This window comes from Staurois parvus, unplaced genomic scaffold (assembly GCF_062004578.1).
Source record: "Staurois parvus isolate SC_StPar_1 unplaced genomic scaffold, SC_StPar_1.0 ptg000137l, whole genome shotgun sequence".
NCBI lineage: Eukaryota > Metazoa > Chordata > Amphibia > Anura > Ranidae > Staurois > Staurois parvus.
In genome coordinates, this window is record NW_028317933.1 from 9,659,888 (window position 1) to 9,674,970 (window position 15,083).

The window sequence follows — 15,083 nt, forward strand, 5'->3', positions numbered from 1 at the left end:
TAAAAACACCTAAATGTAAACACAAACACACTGATTAGGCAAACAGTTAATCCTTTTCTCGCCCTAGATGTTTAACCCCTTCCTAGCCAGTGTCATTAGTACAGTGTCAGTGTATGTTATTAGCACTGATCACTATATTATTGTCACTGGTTCCCACGAAGTGTCAGCTAGTGTCAGATTGTCTGCCACAATATCGCAGTTCCACCATAAGTCGCTGATCACCGCCATTACTAGTAGAAAAAAATAAATAGATACAAATTCCAGCATATATCCCATAGTTTGTAGACGCTATAACTTTGCGCAAACCAATCAGTACACGCTTATTGGGATTTGTTTTACCAAAAATGTGTAGCAGAACACATATTGGCCTACATTAATGAAGAAATTTGATTTTTTTATTGGATATGTTTTATAGCAGAAAGTAAAAAATATTGTGGGGTTTTTTTTGTTTAAATTGTCGATCTTTTTTTGTTTATAGTGCAAAAAATAAAAAAAACCCAGTGGTGATTAAATGCCACAAAAAGAAATCTCAATTTGTGGGGAAAAAATGACATAGATTGCATTTATGTATAGCGTTGCATGACCGCTCAAGTGTCAGTTAAAGCAACGTAGTGCCGTATTACAAAAAATGGCCTGGTCAGGAAGCGGCATAAATCTTCCAGAGGTCAAGTGGTTAACACTTTAATTTGCAGGGATTTCATCTCACTTCCTGTTTTGTCTATGGACAGGAAGTGAATATAAATCTCCCCAATGGAATACAGATAGCAAAAAAACTGGCAGGGGTTATAACCAGGGGCGGACTGACCATTTGGAAACTCTGGCACTGCCCGAGAGCCTGGGGTCAGTAGGGGGCATCATGAGATGCCCCTGGTACCTTTTTCATTGGCTTTTTTGGAGTTTGGGCAAGGCCACAGGGGCCCCATGATCCCCTATTGCCCGGGGGCCCCATGAGTTGTCAGTCCACCCCTGGCTATAACCCTATCCAAAATTTAAAAAAAAAGTTTTGCCTATAGTTCTAATTTAATATAATCTCTATACTATACTCACAGACATGAAACATAAGAGAAAACAGACATACAGGCACATTTCCATACGGCCTTATGCTTCCAACAGTCCATACTATAGATGTCCTATTCTCCAATTCTTCTTAATTATCTTACCCTTCTATTCCCCTATCCCTTTCTCTATTCCACTTTCCCCTTGTCCTGTCATGCCACAGATTCAGTAGAGTTTCTGGTTGGCATGCACGTGTGAAATATGGACATGTGACTCAAAAAATGATCCAAAAACACAAGCATGCTGCCAGGGGCGAACTGACAACTGATGGGGCCTCGGGCAATAGGGGATCATGGGGCCCCTGTGTCCTTGCCCACACTCAAAACACACCCAAAAAAGCCTATAAAAGGTACCAGGGGCATTTTACGGGGCCCCCTACTGACCCCCAGCCCTCGGGCACTGCCCGAGTGCTCAAATGATCAGTCCGCCCCTGCATGCTGCATTTTTTACACCTTTTTAGCATGTTTTCTATTCATTCATTTCCTAAGATGCAGCATGCAGGACTTTTCAAAACACACCACATCTGCAGCTCAGTGATGTGGAATCCCATAGGATTAAGAGCCAGTTTGCACCAGAACGCCATGCGGGAAACTTTCGTTCTGTGCACCTCTCCCGTATCACATTCAAATTGCACTGCAGTTGTGACCCACAGCAGGTGTCAATGGTAACTTAACGACACCCCAAATGTAGGTCGTAAATGCAGTGTGTTTTCCTGCACCGAATTGCATGGTACAGTAGTAGTACCATGCAATCTAGTTGCTGTGTATGCACTACTTTTTTTTGCAGTCCAGTGCGATTTTAGCCCATTTAATTGAATGGGCTGAAATTGCACTGCACTCACATTGCATGTGAATTACACAAGGATGCACACTTTTCTGTGCGATTCATAGCGTAAAGTAGTCCTTAAAGGGAAATATTTTCATTGTATTTTTAGCAAGGTAAAAATGCATCAGTATGAAAGGCCTAATCTTTTGTCAGTCACTGAATCCGCACTCCCGTTGCACTGCATTTATGTGAACAGACGCAATAGAAACTAATGTTATTTCACATGTCATGCGAATTGGATGCGGTTCAAAACGCATCTAATTCGCATATATATGTACCGGCTCTTAAGGTACCAAACCATTAAGTGTATTAATGCGTCTTCACATCCTTTTTCCCCCATCCCGTATTTCCCCCTCCTCTCCCCACCCCAAAAAAAGAAAAAAATCAGCCTGCCTTTGTGTAGGCCCTATACATAGCCACCCAGGTGTTTAATAATTTCAATACAGTGGTCAAATCTAGTAAATACTAATTATTTTTACATATATGTTGCCCCATTAAAAGGAATGTGACAGTATCAAATCAAAGATGAAAACAATTAGGTAGGTTAGAAAATGTTGACTGTTGCTGCAAACAATTGGTTAAAGGATCATTAGTCCCGACATCATTTTGATCAATCGGTGTTATGTGTGTCCATTGAAGCACAAAATGATCCCTTTCCCAGTGACAGCTGACAGATTGTATTCAACTTTTGTCATTAAAAGTGATTGGGTCGCTGCAGCAAAATTCGCCATTTGGTTTTGTATCGAATAATTTTTTTGACTTTCAGTCTATTAAGTCCACTCAGACCGAACAGCAAGTTGGAGGAAACACTAATATGTGTGTGCAGACCGCAATAGACAGTTCTTCCATTGGACACTTTGATAAATGTGCTTCATCTGAAAGGATGTCTACACAATTGATATATATATACTGTATTTTTTTTATGCTTAGTGGTTAGTTTGATAAATGAGGTCAATTACATTCAGGAAACCACCTACTCTTTTTTTTTTTCCAGAAAGGGTCACATGACATACGGGAGATTCGCCAGTTCCATTTTACCAGTTGGCCGGACCATGGTGTTCCATGCTATGCCACAGGCCTGTTGGGCTTTGTCAGGCAGGTGAAATTTCTCAACCCACCAGATGCTGGACCCATCACTGTGCATTGCAGGTATCAGCTTTTCTGGTTTTGTCATTAGCCTCACTGTCCTATCACTTATCACTTAGGGGAACCTGTCGCCAGACCCTTCATTTCAACAGAAATCTTCTTATAAAATTATACAGGCACATCTGAATAAATTAGAATATCATCAAAAAGTTAATTTATTTCAGTAATTCAATTCAAAAACTGAAACTCATATAGATTCATTACACACAGAGTGATACATTTTAGACATTTATTTCTTTTATTTTTGATGATTATGGCTTACAGCTAATGAAAACCCAAAATTCAGTATCTCAGAAAATTAGAAAATTGTGAAAAAGTTCAATATTGTAGACGCATGGTGTCACACTCTAATCAGCTAATTAACTCAAAACACCTATAAAGGTTTCTTGAGTCTTTACATGGTCTCTGGTTCAGTAGGTTACACAATCATGGAGAAGACTGCTGGCTTCTCAGTTGTCCAGAAGACAGACATTGACACCCTCCACAAGGAGGGTAAGTCACAAAAGGTCATTGCTAGAGAAGCTGGGTATTCACAAAGTGCTGTATCCAAGCATATTAATGGAAAGTTGAGTGGAAGGAAAAAGTGTGGTAGAAAAAGGTGCACAAGCAACAGGGATAACCACAGCTATGAGAGGACCGTGATGCAGAGGCCTTTCAGGAATTTCGGGGAGATTCACAAGGAGTGAACTATGGCTGGTGTCAATGCTTCAAGGGCCACCACACACAGACATATCCAGGACATTGGCTACAACTGTCGCATTCCTTGTGTCAAGCCACTCCTGAACCAGAGACAATGTCAAAAGTGTCTTACCTGGGTTGAGGAGAAAAAGGACTGGACTGTTGCTCAGTGGTCCAAAGTCCTCTTTTCGGATGAAAGTAAATTTTGAATTTCATTTGGAAATCAAGGTCCCAGAGTCTGGAGGAAAAGTGGAGAGGCACAGAATCAAGTTGCATAAGGTCCAGTGTGAAGTTTCCATGGTCAGTGATGATTTGGGGAGCCATGTCATCTGCTGCTGTTGGTCCACTGTGTTTTATCAAGTCCAAAGTCAGCGCAGCTCTCTACCAAGTAATTCTAGAGCACTTCATACTTACCTCTGCTGACCAGCTTTATGGAGTTGCTGATTTCATTTTCCAGAAGGACTTGGCACCTGCCCATGCTGTAAAAAGTACCAATACCTGTTTGATCATGGTATCACTGTGCTTGATTCTCGCCTGACCTAAACCCCATAGAGAATTTGTGGGGTATTGTCAGGATGAAGATGAGAGACACCAGACCCAACAATGCAGACAAGCTGAAGACCACTATGAAAGTAACGTAGGCTTCTATAACATCTTAGCAGTGCCACAGGCTGATCGCCTCCATGCCATGCCGCACTGATGCAGTAATTCATGCAAAGGTGCCTGACCAAGTATTGAATGCATACTATACTGTGCATTGACATACTTTTCAGTAAGCCAACATTTCTGTATTAAAAATCCTTTTTTTATTGGTCTTATGTAATATTCTAATTTTCTGAGATACTGAATTTTTGGTTTTCACTAGCTGTAAGCCATAATCATCAAAATTAAAAGAAAGAAATACTTGAAATATATTGCTCTGTGAGTAATTAATCTATATAATATATGAGTTTCACTTTTTTGAATTGAATTACTGAAATAAATTAACTTTTTGATGATATTCTAATTTATTGAGCTTTATAGGTTATTTACCTATAAAGCCTCCCTTGTTAAGATAAACGAACAAACAAAGGGCTCAAACACCTAATGCATTATCCATTGCACTTTATTTACAAAACATTTTTTAAAATATACTAGGTCATCCTTTTGATGGAACTCCTCTTGGTTCAAATGGATGTCCTGAAACCAGCTCTCAGATTCCCCAATTTTAAAAGGGCAGCATTGTTTACATTATCAAGTTTGGATGGCCAAGTGACAAATTTTCAGCTTTTGTGGGAGTTTTTAGTGCTATGGTGTCAAGTTTAACATAAAAGAGAGGATAAGTCTCTGCTCAAATGCCCCGGTGCTTAGGTTGTGTAAATGTATGTGGCCTTACTCAATGCCACTCCAGCCATACCTGCTTATGCATTTCCCCCTATCCACCAGGGCATGGTCACAGAGACCTCTGTGACCAAGCACCGATGAGTGGTGAAAAATGCATCAGAGGCATTGCTGGAGTGGCATTGGCGGGGCCACATACACTTATACTACCTAGGCACCAGGTCGGTTGAACAGTGACTTATCCCCTCTTTCATGTTGGACCCATTCTTCTTAATGGTACACAGCCACTCACTCCCTCAACTACATGACCAGCAGGGAAATCCTTTATCTTACAGGTTGAAGTGGCACTACAAGTCTTGTGCATATCACTATAATGTTACGTTGTTTGCCTTTTACAATCTCTTGTAAAGATCTCCAAAAGCCCCAAGACTGTTGCTGGTTACCAACATCTTAGATATGGTGTCAGCAGCCCCAGCAGACTCAGAGCTGTCATTAAAGTAAGTGTTCCCCTCTGCTTCTCCCATGGTAGCCACATAAAAACTTGTGAAGGTGAAGAGAGGGGAGGAGTTGCTGGTTCATCAGAGACAGCAATTAGATACTCCTACGAGGACTATCTGATCTGCAAGGAAGGAGGGGGCTGTGAGTCGTCAAATTTGCTAGAAAATTCAAAGGCACATTGCAAGTAAATAAAAATAAGTGGTGAAAAAGAAAACACTGCAAGTAAGCCTTTAAATACTTGATTTTTCTATATGTTTACCTGCAATTTGTAAAAGACAATCTTTAACGTGTTGCTTTGCTTGCATATAACTCTTTCTTATGCTATCACACATTCACTAAGTCAATACATGCACACAATGAACCCATTTTGTAAAAAAGTGCATTCACACCTGGGAATGCACCTGACATGGATTACATGCAAGAACCCCAGCGGGGGTTCCCATCGATTAGCTGTGAGAGGCAGCCCCACTGAAAGTAATGGGAAGCTGACGACTCCCACAGCTAATTGCGGCCGCTCACATGCAATTGCTCATGTAGTCATCACACGCGAGTGGCCACGATTAGCTGTGGGAGCTAGCAACCTCCCATTGCTTTCTATGGGGCTGCCTCCCATGGCTAATAGTGGGAACCCCCGCTGGGGTTCTTCAATGTAATTATGTTCAGAAACATTCACAGGTGTGAATACACCCCAAGGCAGCTGCTGTTGACAAATGTTACTCACCCCAGTCTCTTGTCCTCACAGGTTGTAAAAGTTTTGTGGAAGGTTTGTTATTCCTTTGCTAATCCTTAGCATTTCTCTAATATGATTGCTATAGTACAAACTCCTACTTGTTCCCATCTCTGAAAACACTGCAGGATAAATAACTCAGGGAGTCTGTCATTACCCCAAATGGGGGTATATTTAGTAAAGGAAGAAACCACTAATAACTTCTTGACAGAATTCCAAACCTTAAACAGCAGTATGCAGGTGGGCATGTTGGAAAAAACAGAACACCTTGACATCCCCTCCAAGGCATGCAATGTTGAGCGTCCCTTAACCTCCCTGGTGGTATTCCCGAGTGTAGCTCGGGGTAAAGTTTCAGTACCACAAGCGGTAACCCCGAGCTACACTTAGGTTTACCCTGTGGCGCTGCTCTGCGATCCCTCGATCACTTACCTTGCCCTGAGCTCCCGCAATGTCCCTCCTGCAGTGTCCCCGGCAATGTAATCCGGCGGATGCCGACATCTGTCATCTGGGTTCCGTCCCCTGCGAGCGTCGGGACGTACGGGGGACGGAACGGTGGGAGATTTGAAAATGACAAAAAGTGACATTCACTAAAATCACTAAAATCACATAGTAAAACATTACTGTATCAAAGCATTTCACATACATATTGTCCCGAGTGCTTTGTCCGGCGCCCTGCCTGCATTTTTACTGTTCTTTCTGCCTGGAAACTGAGAAATGTCCATGGCGTTCAAAAAGCGTTCCTTTAGGTCAAAAGCGGTTTTAGACTAGCTAGAGAACAGCGATAGTAAATCAGAACTACTTGCAGAATTGAATGATAATGATTCGTGGGGAAATTCGTCATCAGACACTGAAAACGATTTTGCGACTTTGCTCAGTGATGTGCGAACTTGGCGCTATATTTCAAATTTCAGTGTTTTTGGTTTGATTATATTATTGAATTAAATTTATTATTATTATATTATTATTTTTTATGATTATTTATTAAATTATAATTTATGATTTCGTGTTTCAAGTTTTATCCTTCCTGGGATGTTTACTAGACTCTTGTTCGGACAGATTTCAGTGAGTTATTCCTAAAAATTACAGGCCTACAATAAAAAAAATACATATTTCCGTGCAAAAAAATGTACCGCTTTGAGCACAGAAATATGGACATAATCAGACCGCTAGGGAGGTTAAGCACAAAGAAAAATAAATGATATAAGGCACACACTGGAGCAGGTTCACTTAAATCTTTTGAGCAGCTTATAAGTTAATTCCCTTTGAACCCTAGATGGTGTTATCAATTTTTGCAGCTGCATTATGCTTTGCATGCCCAATTTTCTTTTTCTGCCATTTGTTTCTTTTCTTGTACCATTGTTGGATAGAGTAGTTCAAGCAACCTCTACTAAAGGCCTTATTTCTGCCACCTATTTAGCTCTCTTAGAGAGCTCTTTTTATAAATTTAATCTCCCCTCTAGAGAAAAATGGAAACAGGATATAGGGCATATCCCTAATGATATCTGGGCAGAGATCCTTTGGACAACTCCTCTCATTTCAACTTTCTCTACACATAGGTTAACTCAGGTTTTTATTCTCCATAGGGTATATAGGACCCCAGAATTCCTGTGCGTTATTGGCCTTAGTCCTAGGTGTGGCAATTCAGGGTCCTTGATACATCTACTGTGGCATTGCCCAAAATGCCAGAGGTAATCGGCGTAGTTTGTGGTCACACTTAACGGGCTATTAGATTTGGATCTCTCAGTAGATCCTCTTATATGTTTACTGGGTTATGTTGATTTTTCACTGCTCAAGCCACCAAAGCAGATTACTGTGCTATGTGCGCTGTTTGTGGCTCAAAGGCAAATTGTCCTTAAGTGGTCTTCTCCGCACCCTACGACCCTATCTGAATGGATATTCGATCTTAATAATTGCATTGCATATGAGAGACACACTTTCCTTATTAGAAATTCATATGAGTCCGGTTTTGAGCTCTCCACTCATTTATTATTTTGAGCAGATTTGGGCATGCTCCGGCTTGGGTTCTGTGTGTTTTTTCTCTTCTCTTTTTTTTCTTTGTCTATGGGTTGTATATTGTTTGTATTTTTGCTTTGTGTAGTACTTTTGAGATATTCTTACTTTGTGTATATGTTTATGTGTTAAAAAAAAACAAATTCAAAATAAAATCTGAACAAATAGAATTGCTATAACCCCACATGTTCCCCCCTTTTGGCAGTGCTAGGGAAGATTTCTATATAAATCAATACTAATAATAAAAATCATGCCACTAATACAACCAATAATAAGTCACAGCCAGAACCAGAGCTCCTCAAACCTGTTTCAGCTTGTGGGCAACAATCATCTATCCTCAGCAGTGGGGAGCCGCATACAGGGGTCGATTTAATAAAAGTAACTCCGTCTTATCAAAAGCCAACTGATTTGATATTTCTTAACAGATGCTATCATCACTTATGGCGGGATGCGCATTAGAATGCAAGGCAAATTTATTTGCTAAGTGCCATTTCTATGAAAAATTGCCATTGCATCAGGCTGCATTAACAGTCAGTGATGTACGTTGCCTATCAAGCATATTTTTTGTCTTACGCATATTCTGCAGAACATTTGGAGCTGTGATTGTAGTTTGCATTGAAAAGAACACATTTTTCTTAAATATGATGTGTTAGCAGATGTAAAAATCAAGCCCACGCTTTTTGATAATATTTCTGCATGTATTCGGCTGATGCATAAAAAAAATTAAAGTGTATTAAAAGCCAAGAAAAAAAAACATTTAAAGTATTGCAATCCTTAGATTTAGTGGTAACATTAGTTTTTCTTCTTCGGGATCTGTCTGTTCATTTTCACCTGGTGATTCTTCCAATAACACATTTCCTGTACTAAAACAAAGAATACTCACTGTACTGTATCTATAGAGAAGTGTTGCTACCTGAAAACATTAAGTGTGGTAGAACAACAGACCCCCCCAGCTCTACAGTATAACAAAGATAGACAATACATAGTCTACAGGGATCTACGAGCTCACTGGATTTCTGGGAGGGCCAACAAGCATTTTTTTCACACATTGAAAAAACTTTGTTATATTTGACAGACCAAAGGAAGCAAATAAGAGAATTTCATCATTATGATTTACATATAGTACACTTAAAGCAGTATTAAACCAAAAAGCAAACATTTATTAGATGTGATGGCTGCATTAGTTTTCTTTTGTAGGATTTCTTTCTGCTATTTTCATCTGGTAATCTGGCCACTGACCAGTAAGTCAGGTTTTTTTTTCGAAAGAACAAACTCTCTTTCATATGTATCATTTTACAGGGATCAAACAAACCATTTATTACTGACAGGGATGCTTACAGTGACTGGCTTTTATTTAACCATGTAAAACCTTTATCACAAAAGGAAAAATAAACTGTTTGCTTTAACTGGTTAAATTAAGTGTCAGCTGGAGTTTGGCTGCAATTTGTTACTGTATTTAAATCTGCTAGTCAGGGGCGGACTGACAACTCATGGGGCCCCAGGCAATAGGGGATCATGGGCCCCTGTGTTCTTGCCCAAACTCAAAAAAGCCTACGAAAAAGGTACCAGGGGCATCTCAATCCGACTATCATTTGTGATGCATGCGATCCAGCAAACTGAGGAAACCAGTGCCTCATCAGAACTTTCCCATTGTTTTCTGGGATTTATCAGAACAAGCTTTATTGTAAATCAAACAAGCTTTATTTGTGATCTTCTCTGCACTAACTAGCTGGTTGTTAAGGTGTTGGCACCCGCCACCGTCCTTAACAACCAGTGACTCATCTCTACTGTCAGCCAGGAATCCCTGGTTGTTAAGGACACTGGCAGGTGCCAGCTTCTTAACAACCAGCTACTCAGCTGTCACAAGTTAGCCTGCAGTTGCTTATTTGTGTATTCTTACCTCCTTGCTGCAATGCTGTTCCTGATCCCTTTCACATGTGTGTTGTCTGTGCTCAACTATGTGTGTCATCTGCTGTTCTCTGGGTTTTATTTCCTTCCCTTCCATCACTTCCTGGCCCGCCTCCTTGTTTGCCTGCCTATATATAAGACATGCTCAGTCTAGGCCACTTTGCCTGAGCAACTTCCTAGTTGTCTGAGCTCCTGTGTGTTGCTATTGCCTATATCCTGCATTGACTACTTGTGTACCGACCCCGGCTTTGTTCTCTGACTGTGCTTGTTTTCCGCTTGTCCTGACCTCGGCTAGTCTATCGGATTTCCGTTTGCCTCCTCCCATTGTACTCTGCTCCCGCGAGTGGTCTCCTCATCCTCAGCTGGGCATACCTGGGGGCCGTGACCTGGTCCCAGCTTGCTGCAAGTCCATCCCCACCATCATGGGCTCTGGTGAAGAAGCAGGCTGGGGCTTAGACTTCGCGCTCTGAGGAACCCCAAGTTGAGTATCTACAAAGGCTCACCACCACAGGTGCTGACATCAGCTAGTTTATACTAGACCCTTCAGGTACTTTGCCAGGAGGACCCCCCTTCTCCTGGTGAAGCACTTTATCCCCATGTTGATGAGGACAAGAGCCTCTTCCCCACAGTCCTAACTCGATGTGGAATTATCAGAATCTGGAAACCTCCTTTACCAAAAAGGGGACCCCCAGGAACCCCCCACCCACCCCAAATTGTGAATGATTAACAGGTACATGATAGACTACAACTTATTTAATTAATCTATTGGGTTTTTTTCACGAAACGTCTTTTAGATCAGCTTATTCTGTATTTACCGCACATTTCTTACTTTTTCAGTAAATACCGAATAAACTGATTGCATGTGATATTTGGATCAAATGAGTCACATGCTCCAAATATCCCAGGTGATTTTTAGTGAATTAAGCCCACTATGGTTTTGTATTTGATTGCAAACCAAGGCAAGCATGATTTTTTTTTTTAATAAAAGTAAACTAGTGAATAACTTTTACCAAAAATAATGTTACGTTGTTTGAGGAATTGATATAACTTTAATAGCCTTGGCTTGATTTTCTGTATAGGGAAGAACATGCCTAAAATTCAGTAGGCATTCTGATATTACAAGTACTTCAAAGCAGAACACTGCTGAGAGGATGACACAAGTAGCATTAGGTGGAACGGAGAGCTACATATAATTCACGAGCCACAGACTGCGAAATTGTTGCATTGTATGATTAAAAAAAAACAAGCATCACACTGATCAGTTGGTTTATAACTAGCAAAAGATCTTTGTTAGGAAGGTGATTCACTGCAAGGGCACAAAGCAAACCATTGCCCTTGAACTCAGCCCTGCCGTCCAACAAATCTAATTGAAAGAGGCCTTTGGTATATAGAGGAAACACGGCTGTCGTATCTTTACAAATCCTGATATACCTGTAGGTTTACCGGCAACGAAATGACACATATCCATCATGTTCAACATAAGAAAAAATATATACCTACGTCCTCAGGCAGTTAATTCAGAAGAAGGCAAAAAATCTTAAAAAAGAAAGGGGGAAAGAATTCCTTCTCAATCCCCAAAGGCAATCAGGTAGTCCCTGGATCAATAGTCTATGATGGTATTTCTTATAAATATTATTAGCTAGTTATATTTTGTCTTTTTAAAAGTACACTACTAAACTGGTTAGAATACCGGCAGAAGACTATTCAGCATTGTGGAAGCTCTTACTGCAAAGAAGCCTTTCTGTGTGCAGAGGTCAGACCTCTTTTCATCCAGGCACAAAAGAGCACTTGTGGACCAACACCAGCAGATGACATGGCTCCCCAAATCAACACAGACTGTGGAAAGTTCACACTGAACTTCAAGCATCTTGCAGTGTGTGCCTCTCCATTCTTCCTCCATACTCTGGGTCCTTAGTTTCCAAATGAGATGCAAACGTTGCTCTCATCAGAAAAGAGGACTTTGGACCACTGAGCAACAGACCAGGTCTGTTTTTCTTTAGCCCAGGTAAGACGGTTCCGACGTTGTTTGTTGTTCAGGAGCGGCTTGACAAGAGGAATACGACATTTGAAGCACATGTCCAGGATCCGTCTGTGTGTGGTGGCTCTTGATGCACTGACTCCAGCCTCAGTCCACTCCTTGTGAAAGTCCCCAACACTTTTAAATGGTCTTTTCCTGACAATCCTCTCCAGGCTGTGGTCATCCCTGCTGCTTGTGCACCTTTTTCTTCTACATTTTTCCCTTCCACATAACTTTCTATTAATGTGCTTTGATACAGCACTTTGGGAACATCCAACTTCTTTTGCAATTACCTTTTGAGGCTTTCCCTCCTTATGGAGGGTGTCAATGATGGTTTTCTGCACAACCGTCAGGTCAGCAGTCTTTCCCATGATTGTGATTCCTACTGAACCAGACTGAGAGACCATTTAAAGGCTCAGGAACCCTTTGCAGGTGTTATGGCTTAATTAGCTGATTAGAGTGGGACACTTTGAGCCGAGAATATTGCACCTTTTCACAATATTCTAATTTGGTGAGATTGTGGATTTGGGGTTTTCATGAGCTGTAAGCCAAAATCATCACAATTATGATAAATCACGGCTTGAACTATCTTGCTTTGCATGTAATGAGTCTATCTCATATATTAGTTTCACCTTTTAAGTTGCATTACTGAAATAAATGAACTTTTGCACAATATTCTATTTTTTTGAGTTTCACCTGTATATATATATATATATATATATATATATATATACAGTATGTGAAAGGTAATGATATCCCCTCTGTATTTCTGCTTCTTCCAGTGTAATAACTTGATTGCTGTTCTTCTTTCCTTTTAGCTGAGGTCATCCATGATCACTATTACTTTAATTGCTCTTCTTTGTACCCTTTCCAGTTCTGTAACATTGTTTTTGAACTGATGCCTGAACTACATCTTCAATATGAGGCCTTGCTAATGTAGCATCCTCCTAGATAGGTGCTAGGTTAAATACATTTAGCTATTTGTGGAGCTGCTTGTGATTGCTCTGGTCTACCCTGAGTTTCACAGGCTGTGGGTTTGACTGCTTCCCCCTGCCTTCTGGATAGTTCTGGAAGGTGAAGGGCTGGGAAAGTCAAACTTACAGTGTCAATATTTATGTGGTCCCAGCCAGTCCCTGGGGGAGGGTCCCCAGAAGGTGACTGGGAATGAGCATAAATAGTGCCCTTCTGGGCAGTCCAGCTGTGCTTCTTCACTTGCTCATCGAGGTCCCAGCTATGCTATCTGAGGGGAGGGGGCTTTTCTATTGAACTTTGCTGGAGCTGATTGAAAGATTTGTTTTTGGGGATCTGTTCTGAAGAGTTTATGGGCAGTGCTGGGGCAAGGTCAACTGGTGCCAAGGGCTAAGATCGGCAATTGCACCACCCCCCCAAACACGCACACACATGGGGCCTGTCATATCATTTTACACCGCCCCCTCCAAAAACTACCAGAATCAATGCCAGTTTTTGCAATAATAATCTCAGCAATAATCCCCAGCATTGTTGTCAGTATCAGAAATACTAACCCCCAGCGTGTCAGTGGTGCTATTTAACTCTTTCCCGCCTGGCCTATTGTACAGCCGAGCAGGATCCCTATTATCCTGGGAGGTCATCATATGACATCCTTCCAGGATCGTGCCTCACATGCCCCATGGGCCGCTCTCCGGCACAATCTGCCACCGACTGTGTTTACTGGACACGGCCGATGACAGATCACTAGACCGACCCGCTGCCAGTATCATGTAATTGCTGTGACCAATCACAGCAGATGACATGACAGTTGTAAGCAATGACTGGCTTCCTTTCATGCCATTCATTGCTTACAACTGTGCTGCAAGCTGTGATTGGTCACAGTGGTCACATGTACAGACTGGGCCAATCACAGCCCATCTGTAGCATGTGACCAGCTGTGGCCAGTCACAGTTGATCACATAAAAAAACTACTGAATGAATCAGTTTCATTCAGTAAAATTCCTGATCACGTGCTCAGAGTAGTACAATGTTATTATGGTAAAACTGTATTGCTCTGGTCACAGAAGTAGAAAAAAAACATTAAAAAAAGTAATACAAAAATGTTAATAATGAAAAACATTTTTTTTAATTTTAAAAAAAAAAATATATTTTTTTTTTTTTACATACTTTCGCTAGTCAGTGTCCATGATCACTGCCACACCAGTTATATGATGATACTGTACAGCATTGGTAACAGTATGTAAAAAACACTATTGTGAAAATGTTTTTTTCATTTCTTCGTTTCCCACCAAATTATGACAAAAATTACAATTTCAAAAAACTCACAAATCCTCTTACTAAATACCTTAGACTGTCTATTTTCTGAAAAGCAGCCATTTGGGGGGTATTTGTACTGTACTGGCATTTTTGGGCCTCAAGAAATGAGGCCATCAGAACATCAGGGTTTATCGATTTTTAGATATATATCATAGTTTGTGGACTCTCTAACTTTCCTACCAACTAAATAATAAACACTGATTTGGATAATTTTTACCAAACAAATGTAGCATAATACATTTTGGCCTAAATTTGTGTACAAAGATTATTTATTTGCAAAATTTTATAACAGAAACGAATAAAAACAAATTATTTAAAAAAAATATTGGGTCTTTTTTTATTTATAGCGCAAAAATTAAAAAACTCTGTGGTGATTAAATACCACCGAAATAAATCTCTATTTGTGTAAAAAAAATTATAAAAATGTCATTGCGCAATTGACATTCAAAGTGTGACAGTGCTGAAAGGTGAAAATTGGACTGGCCTGGGCCCCCAATCCCACCAGCTATTATTATTATTATTTTACAGGATTTATATAGTGCCCACAGTTTGCACAGCACTTTACAAAATGAAGGCAGACAGTACAGTTGCAATACAATTTGGTACAGGAGG

General features: G+C 40.5%; 1 protein-coding gene across 11 annotated transcripts in view; it reads left to right on the forward strand.

The window, feature by feature from the left end:
- Positions 1–15,083, forward strand: part of PTPRT (protein tyrosine phosphatase receptor type T) — a 560,113-nt gene that overhangs the window by 512,974 nt on the left and 32,056 nt on the right. For all 11 annotated transcript variants that reach the window (XM_089673313.1, XM_089673317.1, XM_089673311.1 and 8 more), the window contains one exon: positions 2,876–3,030. In XM_089673313.1, the coding sequence (XP_089529439.1) occupies positions 2,876–3,030 (155 nt within the window). The remainder of the gene's footprint in view (positions 1–2,875; positions 3,031–15,083) is intronic.